Below are 22,728 nucleotides of genomic sequence, written 5' to 3'. Positions count from 1 at the left end.
GTTTCCTTTAACCTGGCCTGTATTTCTCAGGCATATTTTTTATTTTGTTCACTGCCCAAGGACTAGAACTGTATTTTTAAGATTGTTTTTCACTGATAATAACTATTAACAAGCAAATTTATCATTAAATTTACAAATATATTCACCCATGGGATTAAAAGCTACTCAATGATGTTACTAAATACTGTCTTGTAAATAAGATACAGTGTTTGAAGGCAAAAGAAAATAGGACTATTAGGATAAAAGGCAAATTTGTTTTCAGCCTTGCTGCTTTAGTCACTACACTGGTGTCAGCTGCTGGGATGTCAGATCAGTTTTGACTATTGAGTACCAAGTTCTGTCTAGTCTGTGAAATGGAGAATTTGTGACTTCGATATCCTTTGGCTAAGTCTGCAGTTGTCAAGGGGTGAGACTGAAAGAAGTCAGACACTAATATTAGTGACTAATCGGTCTTCCTAGAATTATCTGTTCTGTTTATGTTGCACGTAATCATAAAAAAAAATTAGTGATCATTTTCTCAGTCAAGTTCTCAATGTAAACATGTAACAAGCATATGCCAGTGTGAAATGCTGGAAGGAAAAGTTATTCTCTCATAAAGGATTCATTCCTCTCCCACATTCAACCCCACCAAAATAAGTCTTTTCAATCATTTCTTGTGGATTTTTCTTTAGTTAGTTAGTTCTTTACTTGCTGGATATTTTCAGATATTACAGGTAATTAAACCACAAATGAATACATGGTTGGCCTATTATCTAGTTATATGGTCTTTGTTTAGGAATTAGGTTCTTTTTCCTCTTTAACAAAAACCTCAGCATCTTTTTATATTTGGAAATGGTTTTATAGTTAATAAATGACCAAAAAACTTTCAGAAAACATTCATAGTCAACAATGTATTTTATTATACATCTTAGACTTATACATTTCATATATGCTTTTAAAGCTTCAATTAACAGTTCAATACACAATTAAAAAATATATATGCAGCAGTGGTTCTCAGGCACAGAATTTAGGAGGAGATTGGAACAAGTCTTTTCTCTAGCATATAGTGAACATTATGAACCATGAGAGTGAAATGTTTCCTTCTGACCTAGCTGCCTTTTTGATTAACTTTTATTATAGTGAACAGCTTTAATAGGCAGGATATTGCTAATTGGAAACAATGAAATTTAAAATAAGTTGATAAACTGTATTTTCTTGAAGTCTTTCAGACCTAGATGATTATTTTTCTCCTAACGGAACTCCAGGATAATCCAATGAAAATAACATTGTCCATAAAACATCTGGAGCATCTGCCTAAGAACACACTGCCCATAGTTATTCAATGTCTTCGGGCCTCACGGGATGAGGTAATGGTATGATGGATTTCTTCTCAGTGTCCCTGGAAAGTGCTTTCCTCATATCTGTTAGGAAGCAAAGTTTAAGGTAAACACCCAAATATCAAAACATTTTATATCAAATTTAAAGTGTATAGGTAAAGTTCCCATAAGGGGTTTTGTCCCCTACGCCCACTTCTACCAGATTCTAAGCAAAATGTATTTATAAATGAGACTCCCAATTGCAAGTATACCTGATGCTAATCAAACCCTATCCAGGATTCAGCTCATTAGTAAAATAGCATGCCAGTAACACAGTAAAATAATAACTTACAGAAATTAACCATTGGTTAGTTCACATAATTTAATTATGAATAGGTTTGCAAAAGCAGGTTAAAGGAGATTTAAATATTAAGGTCAAATAAGATTCTTTTAATTTTGTTAAAATAATTGATTATTTCAATCTGTAGAATGAATGCAACTGTTTTCAGCTTCCTCTTGGGGGTACTGACACAGAAAAGAGCTTACCATAAGCATCCTCATCGGGCTCCCCGTTGCTGGCTGAATAATACTCTATGACTGTCCTGTATACACTGTAGCCCAACTGCTTGTACATGTTGACTGCAACTTGGTTAGATACTCTCACAAAGAGGTCAACAAAAAATCCACCCTTTCTTTAAATAAATAAATAAATAAATGTTAGAATGTGAGAGACCTAGGAAGTAATAGACACGTAATTTTTAAAAACACTTGTTTTACTTTGCTTTGACTACTACTCATAGAATGGTAGTAATAGGACCATACAGTTGATTACATCATAGTAGCATTTTTAATTACTTAGGATTTGTAACGATTATTTTGCAGTATAAAAAGAAGACTTTATGTGCCAGTATTTCAAAAGCTACAATACATGTTTTCTTAAAAAAAAATCAAAGCATACAATGTACAGTGTTTTCACCCCTATATATATATAAGTGGAAGATTAGGAAGTACACGCCCCTGTGGCCATGGCCCAAGTGTAGCTACAGGACACTGGTCACCCTGAAGCCCTCAAGTCTCTCTGGTCAGTAATATTCCCTTGCTCACCCAGATGTCTCCATGTCCTGACTCTTGTGACCAGACTCTTCTCTCCTTGCTTTTTGCTGCAGATTTACTCAGTATAGTTTAGTTTCTCAGATTGTGGAACTTTATATAAATGGAATCATATTTTATTTAGTCTTCTGTGATTTGCTCCTCTCAGTGAGTACTGTGTGAGCCACCCTTCTATGTAGCTGGAATTTGTTCATCTTCACTTTGGTTAGCGTTCCACTGTATGAATATACCACATGTTGTCCGTGTCTATTGAGAAACAAACTGCTGCTTTGAATACTTTTGTTGAGTGTCTCCTGGTACAGTCTCTAAGGTCTACAGCTAGGAGTGTCATTGCTGTGTCATAGGGGGTATGCACATCTTCAACTTTGTTAGTTAATGCCAAACTGTTTTGCAACTGGTTTGTATCAACTTGCACTCCCACAGAGAGGGTAAGACCATTTCACAGTAGCAAGTCTTCACGCATCAGACATTTTTATTTTTGCCAATCTCATGGTGTAGTGGTATCTCAGTGTGATTTTAATTTGCATTTCTGATTACTAACAAGGCTGAATATATTTTTGTTTCTTGGCCATTTAGATTTATCCCTCTATACAGTTCTTATTGACATAATCTTCCCTGCCAGCTGCAGTTCTCTATGTACTCTGCATATTCAACACTGTGTAATGTTTTTGCAATTACATTTTTCTAATTTGTGGCTTGTCTTGTCATTATCCTCGTGGTACCTTTTGATGAACAGTTACTTAACTTCAGTGAAGTTGAATATATATATGAATGTTTCCTCTACAGTTAGCACTTCTTATGACCTATTTCAGTTCTTTTCTGCCCTGAGGTTATGGAGACACTCTATTATATTCAAAGGACTTTTCAGTTTTGCTTTTCAAATCTAGGTTTTTAATAAATCTGGAATTGATTTGTGTATTTGGTAAGGTAATAGTTTGGGAAAATTTTATTCCCATGTGGACATCCAGTTGACCCACCATCTTTACTGAAAAGTTTACACTACTGATCTGCAGTGCATGTCTGAGGTATGTCAAAATTCATGTATTCTTGTATCTGTTTCTCAAATTTTGTTCCACTGGTCTAGACAACTACTCCATCACCAATACACAGTCTTACTCATTACAGTTTGGTATATGTAGGGGCAGATCCACCATTTTGTTGTTGTTGTTCAAGAACATCATCTCTCTTTTTAGTCTTTCCATTCTCCAGTATGTTTCAGAATCAACGAGTCCAACAAATAATACTTGGGACTGCAATTACATTGGATCTGTGGTCAATTACGAGTTTTACAATATCCTCCAATCCACAGATGTAGTTTATCCACCACTTAGCTGGGCTACTTTATAACAAACATCTGAGAGGTCTTGCACAGCTTTTGTTAGATTTCTTAAGCACTTTGTTTTTTCGTGCCAGTGCAAATGGCATTTCACTGTTGGTATACTGAAATACAATTGATTTTTATACTGACTTTATATTCAATAACTTTGTCTAACTTTCATTAACTCTAAACATGTATTTATAGATTCTGGTGGATTTTCTCTTTGTACAATCATATCTGTGCAAAATAAGTTTTGTTTCCTTTCAATCTCAATATCTTTTATTTATCTTAGACATCCTTGTCTTGTCCCTGATTTCAAAGGGAAAGCATTCAATGCATCACAACTAAACATATTTACCACAGATTTTGTGTAGGTATTTTTTCAGGTTAAGGAAGTTCTCCCCTTCTATTTCCTAGTTTACTAAGTTTTTATCATGAATGAATACTGGAATTTATCAAATTCCATGCATTTAGTGAAGTAACAATTTGTCCTCCTTTATTCTAAAGTTAAAACAAGCCTTGCTCCTGATGTATCATCCTTTTTATGTATTGCTGAATCCACTTTACTAATGATTTTTCTGTGATTTTTTTCATCTATTAAGTGAAATTTTCCTTTCTCATATTTTTGGTCAGGTTTTGTTATAAAGGTTATCCTAGCCTTAAAAAATGAGTTGAGGAATATTCCCTCTTTTTGTTTGTGTAAAAGTGCCCTTATAATCATTATTTCTTAAACAATTGGTAAAATTTGCTAGAGAAGCCACAGCTTTCTTTGTGGAAAGATTTTTGGCTACTGACTGAAATTCTTTAGGGCAGGAGTTGGCTTACAACCTATTTTTGTATTACTCTCAAGCTAAGAATGGTTTTTACAATTTTTAAGGGTTAAAAAAAAAAAAATGCAACAGAGACCTTAGGTGGTCTGCAAAGCCTAAATAGCTACTATCTGGCCCAGAAAAAATTTGCTGACACTTGTTCTATACCCTTAACCAATTTCTGTCTGGTTGTTCTATCAATCAGAAAGAAGCATGTATATACCTCCCATTATGATAATGAACTGTCTACTTCTCCTTGTAGTTTTGTCAATTTTGGCATTTTTACTTTGGATCTTAGTCACTGGGTACATCAAACTTTTAATTGTTATATCTTCTTGATGGATTAAGTATTTTATCAATATGTGACATTTGGTAATAATAATTGTTCAATTGTAATGTAACTATTATTAATATAAATATACCAAGTTTGTTTTGGTTAGTATTTGCATAGTAATTTTAAAAGTATCTTTACTTTCAATCTTTCTGTATCTTTAATCTTTACACATAATTCCTGTAAACAGAATATGGTTCTGACAGTCTTTGTCTTTTAACTGGAGTCATCAGTCCATTAACATTTACTGTTACAATGACTGATAATATTTGAAATTTATAGATAACATCTTATTTCATGCTTTGTGTTTTGCCAGTTCAATTTCCTTTCTTCTTTTGGATAGATTTTTATCATTCAATCTTTTTTCTCCTCTGCTTGTTTGAAAATTATATTTCTATTTTAATGTATACATTTAAAAATACATGTATATAAGTATGTCTATATGTATGTATGTATACATGCATAAAAATAAATATTACTTAAATCTTAGCAATTATTCTACAATAATAAAGGTTCAGAAACTGGAAGGGAAGGCAGCCTAGTGATTTTCTACTCAGAGACAGAGAATCTATCCTATAAATACATTAAATTATATATGCAAGGTCATAGCTAGTTAGCTACCCTTTCCTACCTCCCTGTCCATTATGCAATAATGCCAGATGCCTTTTCAACAAGGTATGTCATTATGAAGTGTGTAAACTAATCTTTCTAAAAATTTTCTCCCCTTCTTTTGTTCAGTCTAGGGAGAACTTTTAAAAATCTTAAAGACTAGAGTTGACTTTTTTTTCAGCTAACACTATTTCCTCTCTTCTCTGAAAGAATTCAAGTTTCTCTTGCTTCTAACTTGGCACAGGGTGTTTGTCAGGCCACAATTACCTCTTTAAAACTTGCCTTTATTATATACAGTAATTAAGTGGAAATTAAGTGTTAAAGAGCCCTTCTCAGCAACTATTCTCTTTCCTACTACGCTTTTAGGGATTAAAAGAAATGGGAGCTTGACAGTTGGTCAAACTTATACACAAATTTCTTATCTCTTCTAGAATGGGAGATGGGAGGAGGAAACCTCACTTTTAATTTCTGTATTAGTTTTATCATATAATTAGGGTGCTTGATATATACAACGGATCTCTTTTAAAAATGCCATAATATTGGCAGTTCGCAAACTGTGCACTGTTGTGCCATAGAATATTTCAGATGTTCTAGGAAAACACAGCAAAATCTTACATGTCACATATAGGAAAACTACTACACTGTGAAGTAGTTTACAAATTCAGCATTAGATTGTGCTACATTCCCTTTAATGGCATATTTTTATGAAGTTGGGTTTCTGGCAATTGCTGTGATTAAAAAAAAACAGTACCACATGAAAATCAATTTGAAACAGGAATGCAGGTGATTGTGCTGAATCTGTTTCCAAGATTTGAGAAGTCATTCAATGCCCAACAGGTGCACACATCTCACTAGTAGATAACCGTAGTTATTTAAGAATGAAATAATAAATTTTCTTTCAATTTATTTTTTCTAAGTGGCTACTACAGGTTAAGGATCCCTAATTCAGAAATCCAAAATACTCCAAAATCCAAAACTTTCTGAGCACCAACATGATGCCACAAGTGGTAAATTCCAAACCTGACCTTATGTGACCCAAAACACAGGGGCATAACACAAGTTTATTCAGCACCCCCAAAGGAGAGAATACCCTCCCAGCTCCCTTCACAGTTGCAGTATCTTTTCTTTGCACGTCCAGATTCCACCATGCAATCAAGCCCACACACTACCCTGAATATATTATATTTTCACTGTACTAATGGTATGTCATATCTTTTACTGTTAAATACATATGTGAAAGCATAAGAAAATGATTGCTTATCACTAGCATGCAAATTCAGAGTCAGGAATGACGGTGGTGACAACCAGTATCCACATCGGTGGCTGAGGCAGTGGCGTCTTTGCTTTCTGATGGTTCAGCATATGCAAACTGTGTTTCATATATAAAGTTATTAAAAAAATGCTATATAAAATTGCCTTCAGATTATGTGTATAGGTATATATGAAACATAAATGAATTTCATGTTTAGCCTTTCGTTCCTCCCCTCCCCCAGTATCTCATGTATATGCAAATATCCCCAAATCTGAAGAAATCCGAAGCCCAAACACTTCGGTCTCAAGCATTTAGGATAAAGGATACTCAACCTGTAGCTGATAGGCTGTAAATACTTATTAAGCAGTTAGAATAAAACTGGTTAAGACTGCTTTCGATCTAGGAGCACTGTGAGAAACTTACATTGCCAAGGGCGGTGTTAGCAGAGACTCTGGGAATGTCTGCCGTAGTAGCAACAACACTAAATGAAACCTTGAGAGATAGTCTTTGATTCCACCAACTTTAGGCCTATAGCAGGTCACTCAAAACACTTTGCCTTAATTTTACTCAGTGGTGAAAAGGGAACAATAATACCACTCTGAATATGTGACAGAATTGTAAGGACTACTGGAGGCTGAAAATGAAATTCCTGTGAACTGTAAAACATAATTGTTATTCAGCCTAAAGGGAAATAGTCTTATAAATGTTCACCAGAGAAAAATGAAATGGGTAGGGTTCATAAATCACTAAGTGTAGTTGAAAAATAAGATCTCACCTTTCTGAAATCTCCTCTAGTAACTCCATAAGTTTAGCAGCTAAACCAAGGCGTCGAAATTCTGGGGCAACAGATAGAGCTGTGACATGCCCGTGCCATTCTTCCCGAGCTACTGAGCCTTCTGCTTTACCCATAACTGCCAACAAAAAATTGCATTCAGTAATTAGACACACTGATGTACATATTAAATATAAAATTACTGTTTGGTACATTTTTATTATAAAGGAAACTAATGACAAGGTTTTAATTTTTAAGTACTACTTGAAGTCATCTAGCTAATGGTTAGTGATTTCATTTAAAACTTACTTGCAAATGTAATGCTATATCTACTTCTAGAATCAGAATTAGAAAAAGTTTTTAAAAAGAGTATGTACTTTTCAAATATCTGCATTTCATGTGGTTATTTATATATGTACATATAACTGAGACAATTCCCAGCTCAAGTTTTTGTTAGCAGCTGTACTAATTCAATGAAGATGCTACAATCTGGGCATTACGTACCAAATAGGAGGGTACTTCAAAAAGTTCATGGAAAGATTTGTATTATCTTTTAATTCTATTTTTCCACGAACTTTCTGAAGTACCCTCATAATCCATGTAAAAATTTAACATAAATATTAGATCCAAGAAGACTGAGACCATGTCTGTCTGGTTGGTTCACTGCTGTACCTGCTGGGCATAGCACAATACTTAACACAAAGAAGAGATCAGTAAGTTGCTGAAAGATTGAAAAGGAAATAAAATTACAGGTATGATTATACTTCTAATTCTGCAGTCTAAAACAATCAGGTTGAAACTTATATTAAAATCTTAACTACCTACACAAAAAAGTACTAGTGGTATTATACTTACTGTAACCCATTAATTCTCCACCAGGTGCCTCTGCAACGATGAAATACTCTGGCCAGTGGGCGAGGTACTGTAAGTAAAAAGGAATCCCATACTAGAGTCCTGTTAAGGAGTGTAAAAAGTAATGAACAGTAAAAAGTTCTTCATTAAAGGGATATTTTGCAAAAAGTTTCCTTTAAAAAGTATAGTGTTAACTTTACCCCCAGCTCTATTTGATTTCTATATTTGTACCATTACATAAAATATTTAGGTTAGCACTGATTTTTAACAAAATTGCCTGGAAATATAACCTTAAATGTGAAATGGAGACAGCATTATTTGATAGAAAGCAGAGAATCAGTACTCTGAAGCTCTTCTACAATCTGTTTCTCTGCTGATTGTACTGTATCTAAATCTCTACACAGCATTTACCGTCATCTGATATTCTTACCCGATCACTGCCTCCCATTAGACTATGAATGTCATTTTGCTCTATCCCTGGTGCTGGCATACAGTAGATGTTCAATACATTTATGCTTCCATAATTGCTTTGGAAAATTAATGGCTAGTTCCTACTCTGGCTTCATCTTTGAGACTGTGAAAATTTACAATTAAAATGTACTACTTACATTAGTCCTTCCAGAGGCAACTTAACAATTATCCAGCTTTTCTTCACTGATTCACATTTTCCATTTCTAGTAATGCCAACAAAAGCTGACCTAAGTAATCAAGTATGTTAAGAGTAAATGCCTGAATAATTTGCTCATAACTTAACTCTTCAACCCTAGGATATCCTTACTGACATGTACTCATTCCTACGTTTCTTCTTAATGTAAACTTTCTGAGAGGACACCATAATTTTTTTTAAAAAAAGTTCCTGGAAAACCTGTTCAGTGTTAAGTTCTTCAAAATCTCCTCTGAAGGACAGTCATTATTTTGAGGACTCCTCAAACATAACCCCTAAGATGGGAGGCAAGCCAGTCTTCCTGCCATCCAGCCACTGACATTACAATCGAATCCCCTCAGGCTAATGGAGGAACCCCCAATACCCCTCCTCCCTCAACCACTAGGACCTAACAGGTTGCTTTCAAATTATGGGCTCCAATGGATTACGGAACTTTTACTGTAAACTTCAAATGTCACTGGAAGCACATCATATAAGTTAATTTACATTCTAATATTTTCCCTTACTATACAGAGAATTTTTGTGTCATTCAAAATTCTTCAAAAACCTTTGGCTTTTTCTTTTTTTTTCTTTTCTTAAAAACAACGTATTTTTAATTAGTCATAATGTTTAAAATAGAAATGCAACGAGTTTCAAGATGGCGGTGGCTGCGGCGGCTGGCGCGGAGTAGCTGAGGTGGAAAAGGCGGCCACTGGGCCTCAGGCAGCCGGGAAACTTGTGGACCTTCCTCTTGCCATCTCTTAAGGGAGGACTGCAGCTGCTGACCGGTCGTGGGGGCTGAACGCCACTTTGCCCCCGGCAGGAGAGGCTGCCTCACTTACAGGCAACAGCTTTGAAGTGTGGAGCAGGAAAAGAACTGTTTCTTAGCTGCAAAAGCGAGTCTCGAAACAGGGAACGCGGCGCCAGGGCTGCTGTGGATGCAGACAGGATCCCGGAGGCCGGGGCCGCGCTGAAGGTGGCCAGCTGCCCTATTCAGGATTCGAGGTTTCAGGCCAGCATTAAAGAAGATTCCTGGGAGTGCCCGAGCCGTGCCGTGACTGAACAGCCCGAGGCGGCAGCGGCCGAGAACACGGAAGGCGACAAACCAGAGACAGAGAGCGAGCACCCGACCTGGCACAACCCTGTGAGTGACCCTTGGCCCAGTTCTGTTTGGGGGGCGCATGCCCACCCGGCTCCCGCCTGCACCACCAGGCCACTCACCGCCCCTGTGCTGCCTCCATTTTCGCAGGTGCGGGCAGCTCCGCCCTGCTCGGCCATCACTGAGCCCTCCCACTTGCTTGGCCCGGCACGGGGCTTTCCGGAGCCTGCGGGCCGGCCTCCTCTTCCACTCCCTCCGCGGTTCTCTGGCGGGGCTGGTGGCGTGGGGCATCCCCGGCCAGTGTTGGGAGGGCAAGGAAGTACGGGCGGGCCGACTGTCACTCCACCACACCCTGGACTCCGGCCCCCGGTAAACTTCCTGTTCATGGGAGGCAGATACCATCTCTACAGCCACCAGTTTGGAAAAAAGCCTAACGAATTTCTGGTTGGGAATAGTGTGGTAGGAGAGTTCCCAGGTCCACTTGAACCTGCCGGAGAGCAGGCTACAGGCGGGCGCTAGACTCGGTTTATACCAGGGGGATACAAAGGTGAACAAGACCCGAGAAAGATCTACACAGTGCTACAAAGGCACCCAGAGAGACAGGTCGTCTGTGCCTAGCAGAAACCTGGTAGACTTCCTGGGCGAGGCGGTGCCGAGCAGGGTCTTGAAGGCCCAGCTGATAGACGAGGGATGCAGAAGACACGCCCCAGCCCAGCACAGTGCGCACAGAGGGGGGAGACGTGCGGCCAGGGAGGCGGAGACTCGACAGAAACCACACACCCGGTGGGGTCGCCACTGCACGATCTAACAGCCTGGGCCAGAGCACACAGAACGGGGAGAAGTCCTGCACAGGAAGTGAAAGCTCAACAGAGATCACACACTCTGTGGTACGTGATCCACCAGCCCAGCAGAGTCCAAGCTGACCAGAAAGGTGGCTCCCCGGAGAAGCCCAAGACCCGAGGCAACCACACACACAAGGCACTAGAGGCCAACTGAGCAGTCACGGAGGTAGCCATACGAAATTGGCAACCACAGCAACATCCTAGTTAGTCATTAGTCTCAAACCGGTGGACTGTGAAACCCCCTGCCACAATGAATAAACACCAAAAAAAAGATACCAGAAATACAAAAAATCAAGAAAGTACACCACCAAAAGTTAATAAATCTCAAACTCTAGAGCCTATAGAACAAGAAGCCCTTGAAATAACTGACAAGGAATTTCGAGTGATAATTCTAAGGAAACTGAATGAGATACAAGAAAATTCAGCTAGACATCATGATGAAATGAGGAAAAGTATACAGGATCTGAAAGAGGAAATGTACAAGGAAATCAATGTCCTGAAAAAAAATGTAGCAGAACTTGCTGAACTGAAGAAGTTATTCAGTGAAATAAAAAACACAACGGAGAGTTTAACCAGCAGGCTTGTCGAAGTTGAAGAGAGAACCTCTGAACTTGAAGATGGGCTGTTTGAAATAACACAAGCAGACAAAAAGAAAGAAAAAAGAATCAAGGACATTGAAGAAAATCTGAGAGAGATATCAGACAACCTTAAGCGATCAAATATCCGAGTCATGGGTATTCCAGAAGGGGAGGAAAATGGAGATTGCATTGAAAACATATTCAACAAAATAGTGGCAGAAAACTTCCCAGGTATAGGAAAAATCACAGATCTTCAGATCCAGGAAGCTCAACAATCTCCAAATGTATTCAACCCAAAAAGACCTTCTCCAAGACATGTCATAGTCAAATTGGCAAAACTCAGAGACAGAGAGAGAATCTTAAAAGCTGCAAGAGAGAAGCGTCAAATCACCTATAAGGGAGCCCCAATCAGGTTAACATCAGACTTTTCATCAGAAACCCTAAAAGCTAGAAAGGAATGGGATGATATTTTCAAAATACTAAAAGACAAAGATTGCCAGCCAAGAATACTCTACCCTGCAAGGCTATCCTTCCGAAATGAGGGGCAAATAGTATATTTCTCAGACAAACAAAAACTGCGGGAGTTCACTACCACACGACCACCCTTACAAGAAATCCTCAAGGGAGTACTGGGTTTGGTTCCTGAAAAATAACTACCACTGCCATAAAAACCCAAGAAAAATCTAAACCCGCTAGTATAATAAAAATGGCATTCATGAAGAGAAAACAAGCTAACAAATACACTATCTACAACCTAAGGAACCAACAAACAAAGAAACCAAACAGTAAATCAGAAAGCAAGGAACAAAAGACACCTAAGACAACCAAACAACCAATAAAATGCTAGGAATAAATCAACACCTTTCAATAACAACTCTTAATGTAAAAGGCTTAAATTCCCCAATTAAAAGACACAGACTGGCTGACTGGATCAAGAAGCAGGACCCAACTATATGCTGCCTACAAGAGACCCACCTCACACATAAAGATTCACACAGACTAAGAGTGAAAGGATGGAAAAAGATTTACCATGCAAACAGAAAAGAAAAACGAGCTGGAGTAGCTATTCTTATATCTGACAAAATAGACTTTAAACTAAAAACCATAAAAAGAGACAATGAGGGACACTACTTAATGATAAAAGGACTGATCCATCAAGAAGACATAACAATCATAAATATGTACGCACCCAATGTTGGAGCAGCCAGATTTATAAAACAAACTCTATTAGACCTAAAGAAGGAAAGAGACACTAATACCATAATAGCAGGAGACCTGAACACCCCACTGTCAATATTAGACAGATCATCTAGGCAAAGAATCAGTAGAGAAACACAAGATTTAAACAAGACTCTAGACCAATTGGAATTGGCAGATATCTACAGAACATTCCACCCAACAACCTCAGAATATTCATTCTTCTCATCAGCACATGGATCATTCTCCAGGATAGATCACATATTAGGTCACAAATCAAGTCTCAATAAATTCAAAAAAATTGGAATTATCCCATGTATCTTCTCAGACCACAATGGATTAAAACTAGAAATTAATAACAAACGAAACTCTGGAAACTATACAAACGCATGGAAATTAAACAGCATTCTACTTAATGACATATGGGTCCAAGAAGAAATCAAGCAGGAAATCAAAAAATTTCTTGAAACTAATGAAAACAATGATACATCATACCAAAACCTGTGGGATACTGCAAAAGCAGTATTGAGGGGAAAATTTATTGCATTAAATGCTCACTTCAGAAGAATAGAAAGATGGCAAGTGAACAACCTAACACTTCACCTTAAAGAACTAGAAAAACAAGAACAATCCAAACCTAAAGTTAGCAGACGGAAAGAAATCATTAAGATCAGAGCAAAACTGAATGAAATTGAAAACCAAAAAACAATTCAAAAGATCAACGAATCAAAAAGTTGGTTTTTTGAAAAGATAAATAAAATTGACAAACCATTAGCATGGCTAACAAAAAAAAGGAGAGGACTCAAATAACAAAAATTAGAAATGAAAAAGGCGATATTACAACTGATTCATCTGAAATACAAGGAATCATTCGAGACTACTATAAACAACTATACGCCAACAAATTTGAAAATCTGGAGGAAATGGATAAATTTCTGGACACACACAAGCTCCCAAAACTGAACCGTGAAGACGTAGAAAATTTGAACAGACCAATAACAATAAAGGAGATTGAAGCTGTTATCAGAAGGCTCCCAACAAAGAAAAGCCCAGGACCAGATGGATTCACAGCAGAATTTTACCAAACATTCAAAGAGGAATTGACACCGATTCTTTACAAACTATTCCAAAAGATTGAAATGGACGCAAATCTCCCAAACTCATTCTATGAAGCAAACATCATCCTGATACCAAAACCAGGTAAAGATATAACCAAAAAAGAAAACTACAGGCCGATATCCTTGATGAATAGAGATGCAAAAATCCTCACTAAAATACTAGCAAACAGAATACAGCAACACATACGAAAAATTATTCATCACGATCAAGTGGGATTCATCCCAGGGATGCAAGGTTGGTTCAACATACGCAAATCAATAAATGTGATACACCATATTAATAAACTCAAACACAAGGACCATATGATCATCTCTATAGATGCTGAAAAAGCATTTGATAAAGTTCAGCACTCATTCATGACAAAGACCCTCTATAAGTTAGGTATAGAGGGAAAGTATCTCAACATAATTAAAGCCATATATGACAAACCCACTGCCAATATCATCCTGAATGGGGAAAAGCCAAAAGCTTTTCCTTTAAGAACAGGAACTAGACAAGGATGCCCACTCTCAACACTCCTATTCAACATAGTGTTGGAACTACTAGCCAGAGCAATCAGAGAAGAGAAGGAAATAAAGGGCATCCAGATTGGAAAAGATGAAGTCAAACTGTCCCTGTTTGCAGATGACATGATCCTATATATCGAACAGCCTAAAACCTCTACCAAAAAACTGTTGGAATTGATAAATGATTTCAGCACAGTAGCAGGATACAAAATCAACACACAAAAATCAGTAGCATTTCTTTTCTCCAATAGTGAACATGCAGAACGAGAAATCAAGAAAGCCTGCCCATTTACAATAGCCACCAAAAAAATAAAATACTTAGGAACTGAGTTAACCAAGGAGGTGAAAAATCTCTATAATGAGAACTACAAACCACTGCTGAGAGAAATTAGAGAGGATACAAGAAGATGGAAAGATATCCCATTCTCTTGGATTGGAAGAATCAACATAGTGAAAATGTCCATACTACCCAAAGTGATATACAAATTCAATGCAATCCCCATCAAAATTCCAAAGACATTTTTCTCAGAAATGGAAAAAGCTATCCAGACATTTATATGGAACAATAAAAGACCACGCATAGCCAAAGCAATGCTGAGCAAAAAAAATAAAGCTGGAGGCATAACACTACCTGACTTTAAGCTATACTACAAAGCTATAATAACCAAAACAGTATGGTACTGGCATAAAAACAGACACACTGATCAATGGAATAGAATAGAGAATCCAGAAATAAACCCACACACTTACTGTCAGCTGATCTTTGACAAAGGCACCAAGCCTATTCAGTGGCGAAGGGACTGCCTCTTCAGCAAATGGTGTTGGGACAACTGGATATCCATATGCAGGAGAATGAAACTAGATCCATACCTCTCGCCGTATACTAAAGTCAACTCAAAATGGATTAAGGATTTAAATATGCACCCTGAAACAATAAAACTTCTTAAAGAAAACATAGGAGAAACACTTCAGGAAATAGGACTGGCCACAGACTTCATGAATACGACCCCAAAAGCACGGGCAACCAAAGGAAAAATAAACAAATGGGATTATATCAAACTAAAAAGCTTCTGCACAGCAAAAGAAACAAAAGAGTTAAAAGACAACCAACAGAGTGGAGAAAATATTTGCAAAATATATATCTGACAAAGGATTAATATCCAGAATATATAAGGAACTCAAACAACTGTCCAAGAAGAAAACAAGCAACCCAATTAAAAAATGGGCAAAAGAGCTAAGTAGGCATTTCTCTAAGGAAGATATACAAATGGCCAACAGACATATGAAAAAATGCTCAACATCACTCAGCATCCGGGAAATGCAAATCAAAACCACATTGAGATACCATCTAACCCCAGTTAGGATGGCTAAAATCCAAAAGACTATGAACGATAAATGCTGGCGAGGCTGCGGAGAAAAAGGAACTCTCATACATTGTTGGTGGGACTGCAAAATGGTGCAGCCTCTATGGAAAATGGTATGGAGGTTCCTCAAACAACTGCAGATAGATCTACCATACAACCCAGCTATCCCACTGTTGGGAATATACCCAGAGGAATGGAAATCATCAAGTCAAAGGTATACCTGTTTCCCAATGTTTATCGCAGCCCTCTTTACAATAGCCAAGAGTTGGAACCAGCCCAAATGCCCATCATCGGATGAGTGGATACGGAAAATGTGGTACATCTACACAATGGAATACTACTCAGCTATAAAAACGAATGAAATACTGCCATTTGCAACAACATGGATGGACCTTGAGAGAATTATATTAAGTGAAACAAGTCAGGCACAGAAAGAGAAATACCACATGTTCTCACTTATTGGTGGGAGCTAAAAATTAATATATAAATTCACACACACACACACACACAGACACACACACACACACACACACACACAAACCGGGGGGGGGGGAAGAAGATATAACAACCACAATTATTTGAAGTTGATACGACAAGCAAACAGAAAGGACATTGTTGGGGGGGAGGGGGGGAGGGAGAAGGGAGGGAGGTTTTGGTGATGGGGAGCAATAATCAGCCACAATGTATATTGACAAAATAAAATTTAAAAAATAAATAAATAAATAAATTTAAAAAATAAAGTTTAAAAAAAAAAAAAAAAGAAATGCTAGCTTTGGAAATTTTTTGCTTTTTCTACTCATCTTTGTTTCTTATATGTAGTCCTGTTGTTGTCTATAGTTAATTTTTATTGTGTAGTATTCCCTTGTGTGAAGAGACAATTTAAACATCCACCCTCCTGATAATGAATATCTGGGTTATTTCCAGAGTCTCAAAAAACTTTTAAATCCTTCATGAATATAGCTTAATTTATTTAACCATTTCCTTATTTCCGTGTGTGAATGTTACTCCAAATTTTAAATTAAATTCTTAATTTTTAAGAATATTTTATAATTCTCCAGCAATAAATAATTTTTGTAATCATGTAACTCAGAGGTTAGCAAACTTTTTTGTATATAATTCCAGATAGCAAATATCCTAGGCTTTGTGAACCATTATTTGCAGCTTTCAGAAAATGGAATTACTAAGTATTCCATTTCACAGTGACTTCCAGAAAGATTGTTAGCAGTTTATACTGTCACTAGCAACTTATGAGACTGCTCCTCTCACCTTGCCATCATCAGGATTGAGTTTTATCACTGTTTTAAATCCTGCATGATTTAATAGGTAAAATACAGCATTTCATTTTGGTTTTAATTTGCATGTCTTTTGACTGGTGAGACTGAACTTTGTATGAACTCTTAATATGTTCATTAACCTCCTATATGCACTCTTTTGGTAAATTATCAACAGTTAATAGAACCCTCCTACCCACCTTCAATGGATGTGGAGCCTAACACAGAAATCCCACTTTGTAGTTTATGCCACTAAGGAAGTGGGGGTTAACCCAGAGTACCCTAACTTTACACACCTTTGCCTATGTCTTCTATTGGGAGTATGATAGAGACTGCTAATTGTTACCCAAAATCCTTTACTCACTGTACTAGCAAGTCCCAATTTAAAGCTGGGCACATTTCCAGATTTGAGACAGGACTAGACAGGTGAGGCATGAGACGTGCTGGGTTGTGTGGTACTTCCCAAGGATACCCTTAAAAGGGAAGGACACTCTCACCTTCCCCTCTGTTGAGTCTGCTGCCAGGAACATGGATGTGATGCTGTTTGCTCTGGCAAGAACAGGAGGACCAAGACCACCCTGGGAATGGTAGAATGGTTAAACTGCAAAGAGCCTGGTTGCTGGTGACTTCACAACCTGTCTTGCACTGCTAATCATCTCCAGACTTTGCTCACATCAGCCACCTTGCTGAAGTCACTGTGCATTCTGTTGTATACGCCATGCTTACTACTGTGGGGCAAGGTGGGCAGGGGAAGAAATCTGTAATGTGAAAGTTTTATACAAGATCATTACATTAACAGTTTGTCAGGCAGACTTAAGGCAACTCTTGTTCTCATTTTTTAAAAATTGCTTTCAACGTTGCTTTCAGTGTTGTTCCCTGACCTACAAGTTTTTTAATTTTTTAGTACTCAAGTCTGTTTTTCCTTTTATTTCTCCATTTTCTTTACTCTTAGTCTTCATTTAACTTTTTTTTAAAAAAGGATACAGTTTCTGTAAGTGGATCCAAGTTACTGAAACAAGAGAAACGTCAATAGTAAGCAGTGTTTACAAAATCAGTTCAAATAAGCATCCAAAAACTAAAACTAATATGCCCAAGGAAAACAAAATGTGCTTAATTCACAACTTTAAAACCAACTTTAGGGCTAAGGAAGATGGTTTTAACTACCTAATGGCTATAATGAATTGTTACAGTGACTATACAGGTATTTATACATTTTCATTTAACTGCTTCTTTACAAATTAAAAGTTAATAACTCTACGTCAGAATCTTCCATTTTGTAAATGGCAACAAAAGCTGTCAGTGGAACTGGAGACCAGTTAGGCAAGCATCTTACACAGACAGAAGATCAAACTCTCCCACTGCGCCATCTCTGGGCCTTGCCTATTTCTCCTTTCTCCTTTATTCCACCCTTTAAGTATGAGCACTCCCACCACTTGGCTTATGCTCCTCCTCCTCTTCTACATTCCCACTGCCCTTCCTCGCCGCCCCCCTTCCTATGCTTTCAATTACGTATTCTCAGAGGAAGCCTCCCCAGCCTGACTCTGGTGCTACAGGCACCTCACCAGCACGTCCCATCACAGCACCCCACTCTTAAAACCCATCTCCTCCATCCCCAAACGGCTCTATTTCTTCACTTTCCTATTCAACTGATGGAACCAGGCTCAAAATCCTCTACTTTCAATTCTTCTTCTTCCCATTTCTACTCAAATTCTTTGAGACACTTATTAATGCCAATCAGTAATACTATGTCTCTACTCCAGCAACTCTCAAACCTTTTGGTTTCAGAACCTCTTTACACTAAAAAATTATTGAGGACTCCAGGGAACTTTTGTTTATGTAGGTTATATCTATTGATATTTAGAGTGTTAAACTGTTATTTATTCATTTAAAAAATAAATCAATTACATGTTAATATGAATTAACTTTACCAAAAAATCACATTTACAAAAACAAAAAATTATTGACAACAATGGCACTGTTTTAACAATTTTGCAATGTCTGGCTTAAAAGACTGCTGGATTCTCAAGAATTTGTTATGCTTGCTGTTGAAAGATCACACATCTGGAAAACTCTACTGTACACTTGTAAGAGAATGAGAGTAAAAATGGCAAAATACCTTCTTAGTGTTATTATGAAAATAGCTCAACTTTGCAGAACTCCCGAAACAGTCTTGGGGACCCTTTCCCCCCATAGCCCCAGCTCACACCTGGAGAATCAGTGCTGTAACACAATGTGGGGATTTGCTTTCCCACACTTCTAAACGACTACTTCATACTCTCTCGTCTCACCTCCACTCTCCAACAGACCACCCACCGCCCTCCTTCTCTATCTCAGCTGCTGCTTACTTCATCACAAAGAAAACGTAACAGGAAGAACAAAGCTTTACCAAAGCACCACTGGACCCACCCATCTACAAGCATCTGCACCCATATGCTACCCGCTCTCCTGTCACTATGCATGGGGTGCCAGTGAGTAGATCCCACCCCTCTCAGTACTCGAGACCTGCTCCTGCAAATCTGTTTCTCTCCCGCATCTACATTTTCAATTGCTGTCTCCTTCCTGGAAGAAATGTACAAATATGATGTATACTTAGCCATCAGCAGCTCTTGGCACAGTTCCCCACGTCCTCTGCCTGAAATGCTCTCTTTGCTTGGCTTCTGAGACCCCACCACCAGGTTTTCCTTCCACCTCACCAGGCCACTTGGTCTCCACCACTCTAACACTTGATGCCACACTGTGCCATCCTAGAGCCTCTTTTCTCTATGTTGTACACTCACTCCATCACTGCTGTCACCTAGCCTCCTGGTCACCTATCACTACATAGTGTTGGCCCCCAAATTTCTATCTTGAGCTCAGACTTAAACTTGAGCCCCCCATGCCCAGTGCACTTGGCAAGAAGCCCAAGTCCTATGATGGCCTCTCCAGCACCTAGCCCTTGTAACTCTGACGTGTCCCCTTACACTCCCACACTCACTCTCCTCCAGCCACGCTGGCCGCTGCCTCCTCCTATTTGAAACAGGTATCTTTGCACTTACTGTTCCCGCTGCTTGGAAAGCTCCCCTGCCCACAAACTCCACATAATACACTCCCTCACTTCCCCTGGGTCTTTCTTCAATGACACCTTCCCTAAACACCCTATCTAAAGCTTAATCCCCACTCACTGCTAATTTCCCTTCCCTGCTTCTATTTTTCCCTTTGTACAAAAGACTAAGTTCTACATGTTATATTCACTTTTTTCTCTAAAATTAATTGTAATGCTCTACATCTATTGCTTCTTTCAATTCCTACTGCAACACCTAATCTGAGTGATGCTCACAGTTTTCTACCAAAATTCCCTAATTAAAGAAGCAAGAGAATAGGAGAAAATGGGGTAGGGTAGGGTTCCCCTATTGGCATATTCCGAAAAGGACTTTACAAGCCAGGTGGTTCTCTGTTTTATTATAATAAAATGTATAATAATAATGTTTTATCATAAGTATTCATTTATTTTCACATAAAATAGTGTTGTCCCTTCCTAGATACTAAGTTAAAACTGATTCTCCAAGAGGCTTTGCCTTATCTATTGAAACTTCAAGGTGCCCTGTCACTTCCCATGCTACGCCTCCAAAACCGAAGACTTTGTCAAGTCATCATCTCTGGGCCATTGCCAAGGCCTCCTTAAAGGATTACCTGCCCAGTTTACCTCCTCTAATAACGTCACACACCACAGAGTTTCGTGGTTTGGAGTTTAGCCTCCAGAGCTGTGGTTCTCAAACAGCAGAGGATATGCATTTCCAAAATGTTTCCTGTGGTCTGGGACCAACTCTTTAAGAACCACTACTCCAGAGCCAATCTCCTTGGCCTACAGTCCTTGCTCCATCCACTCTCACCTCAAGGTTCCATCATGTGGGGCAATTCACTTGAGCTTGCAATACTTTTTACTCATACATAACATGAGGATGATAGAATTGTGAGGATTAAATAGATTATTACGTGAGTGCTCAGGACAGTGCAGAGAACAGTGAGAGCTCAATACAAGGCACTTCAGCTATGCCCTTCGACCCGCACAGGCCAAATAGAAAATTCTTCCCACAGGATCAAGTGCAAGCCCCTCAATAATGGAGCCAAAATCCAGTTTCACCTGCTTCTCCCTGACTGCCAGTTACAGAAACCAACCACTGTATACACACTGATCCCAGCTGTCCGACCACACGTCTTATTTTCGCACCTTCGCACCCACCCTTCTCCAGAACTTCCTTCCTCGCTTACCAATATTTTATCCATCGTTTTTAATGTTCCTAGCCGTCTCATCCCAAAGCTCTTTCCAGCTTCCTGACACTTGATTCTGAACCACTTGGTCCTTAGTTTTCACATACTGCCCTGTTGTTTTTCAAAGTGATCATAGATGGGTATGTGACGAAACCCATCGAGCAAAATGCTAACTGCAGAATTTCACGGTAAAATCCCTTAATCTTTTCTAAATGTTCAGAAATGTCCACAATTAAATGTTTCCTTTAAAAAATAATAGAAGAGGAAGATGGCACCTGCAGGTCACAGGTCCTGCCTTAACTCGGATTCAGAGACACTGTCCCCAGGGATCTGCGCACAGTGGGCCTGCACAAGCACCTGCCCCCTGCCCTGACTCCTCGCAACTGAAACAGTTTACGCTGAGTGCGCAGCTACAGTAACTCAACTTACAAACGTAAACCACGGCCGAGAGGGCACCGCTGCGGTGGGGCACAGTGATCACAATGTTACTTCATTCAGATACAATTCAGATAGAACTCGCATACAATCTGATCAGTGCCACCGGGTGCCGTCACAACGCACACATTCCCCACGCAGTCTGCTGGCCTCGCCCCGACGCTCGCTGCTGCCCTGCAGCTGGCACTTCACTGGTGTCCGCCGCACGAGTCCCTGCCCGGTCGCTAGCCGGTGAGCAGCAGGGCCGGCGTCGAGCCCGCGCTCGGGGCCGCTTCCCCACCTCGCCCCATCACCCCCCGCATCCTGATAGCGACCCCAGGAGGCTGCCGAGGCGCTGCGACCGTCCCCACGAGCGAGCAGGATCTACAGATGAAGTTCACGCGGTTTGGCCGAGGGCACCGGGGAAGGCGCCTGTGTCCGCCCGAGGAGGTGGCCCCGCAGGCCCCGGCCCGGCCGAGAGGGCGCTGCCGGGCACGGGGCCCGGCCAGGAGCGGCTGGCCCAGGGCGCGCTTCACTCACATGTTGTTGAAGCGGAACAGATCGTCGCAGGTGAACGCCCGGAGCGTAGTCATAGCGCCTCCGCCGTCGCCCCTGAAGCAAGTTCCCACGACCAGCGCCCACCTCACCGGAAGTCGCCCCGCCCGGCCGAGCGGAGTGGGGTGAGGAACTACTTCCGGGTCCGAGTTTCTCAGCGACTACGGTCGCGATGGGCTCCATCTGGCGGCTGGAGCCGGAATTGCCAGGCCACTCGCGTGAGGTCAGGGATGGGCTCTGGGTTCTCAAAACCTCAAAACCCTTCTGGGGAAGGGACTGGAGAAAGTAGGCAGTGTGGTCACCTAGGAAGGAGGAAAAGAGTGCCAGGGATCAGGGAACCAAGGCAGAAAGCAGCGTTCAGAACCACCTGGGTGCTGCCTCGTAAATGAGGAAGGAGCAGGTCGAGGGGAACGGGAGGATTCGTGGTGTGAGCCGCCAGTGCGATCTTAAATTGTCTAAACCATGCTTAAAAACGTAGAAAGAAAGGTGAAATTAACTTTAATAATGTACTTTATTTTACCCAGGAGACCCGAAAGGGTATCAT

The 22,728-nt window shown here is 39.6% G+C and overlaps 1 protein-coding gene across 1 annotated transcript; it reads right to left on the bottom strand.

Annotated features, from left to right (window-relative positions):
• Positions 1-875: 875 nt before the first annotated feature.
• LOC134390800 (N-alpha-acetyltransferase 20) lies at positions 876-22,288 on the bottom strand. The gene is made up of 6 exons (XM_063114564.1): positions 22,170-22,288; positions 17,952-17,976; positions 8,352-8,442; positions 7,500-7,635; positions 1,842-1,987; positions 876-1,400 (listed from the first exon to the last, which is right to left on the bottom strand). Exons 1-6 carry the CDS (start codon positions 22,220-22,222, stop codon positions 1,315-1,317), a joined length of 537 nt encoding a protein of 178 aa, XP_062970634.1. The 5' UTR covers positions 22,223-22,288; the 3' UTR covers positions 876-1,314.
• Between the last annotated feature and the right edge of the window lie 440 nt (positions 22,289-22,728).

This window comes from Cynocephalus volans, chromosome 11, assembly GCF_027409185.1.
Source record: "Cynocephalus volans isolate mCynVol1 chromosome 11, mCynVol1.pri, whole genome shotgun sequence".
Classification (NCBI taxonomy): domain Eukaryota; kingdom Metazoa; phylum Chordata; class Mammalia; order Dermoptera; family Cynocephalidae; genus Cynocephalus; species Cynocephalus volans.
The sequence above is the reverse complement of the archived record's forward strand: the minus strand, read 5'-3'. Positions and strand labels throughout refer to the sequence as shown.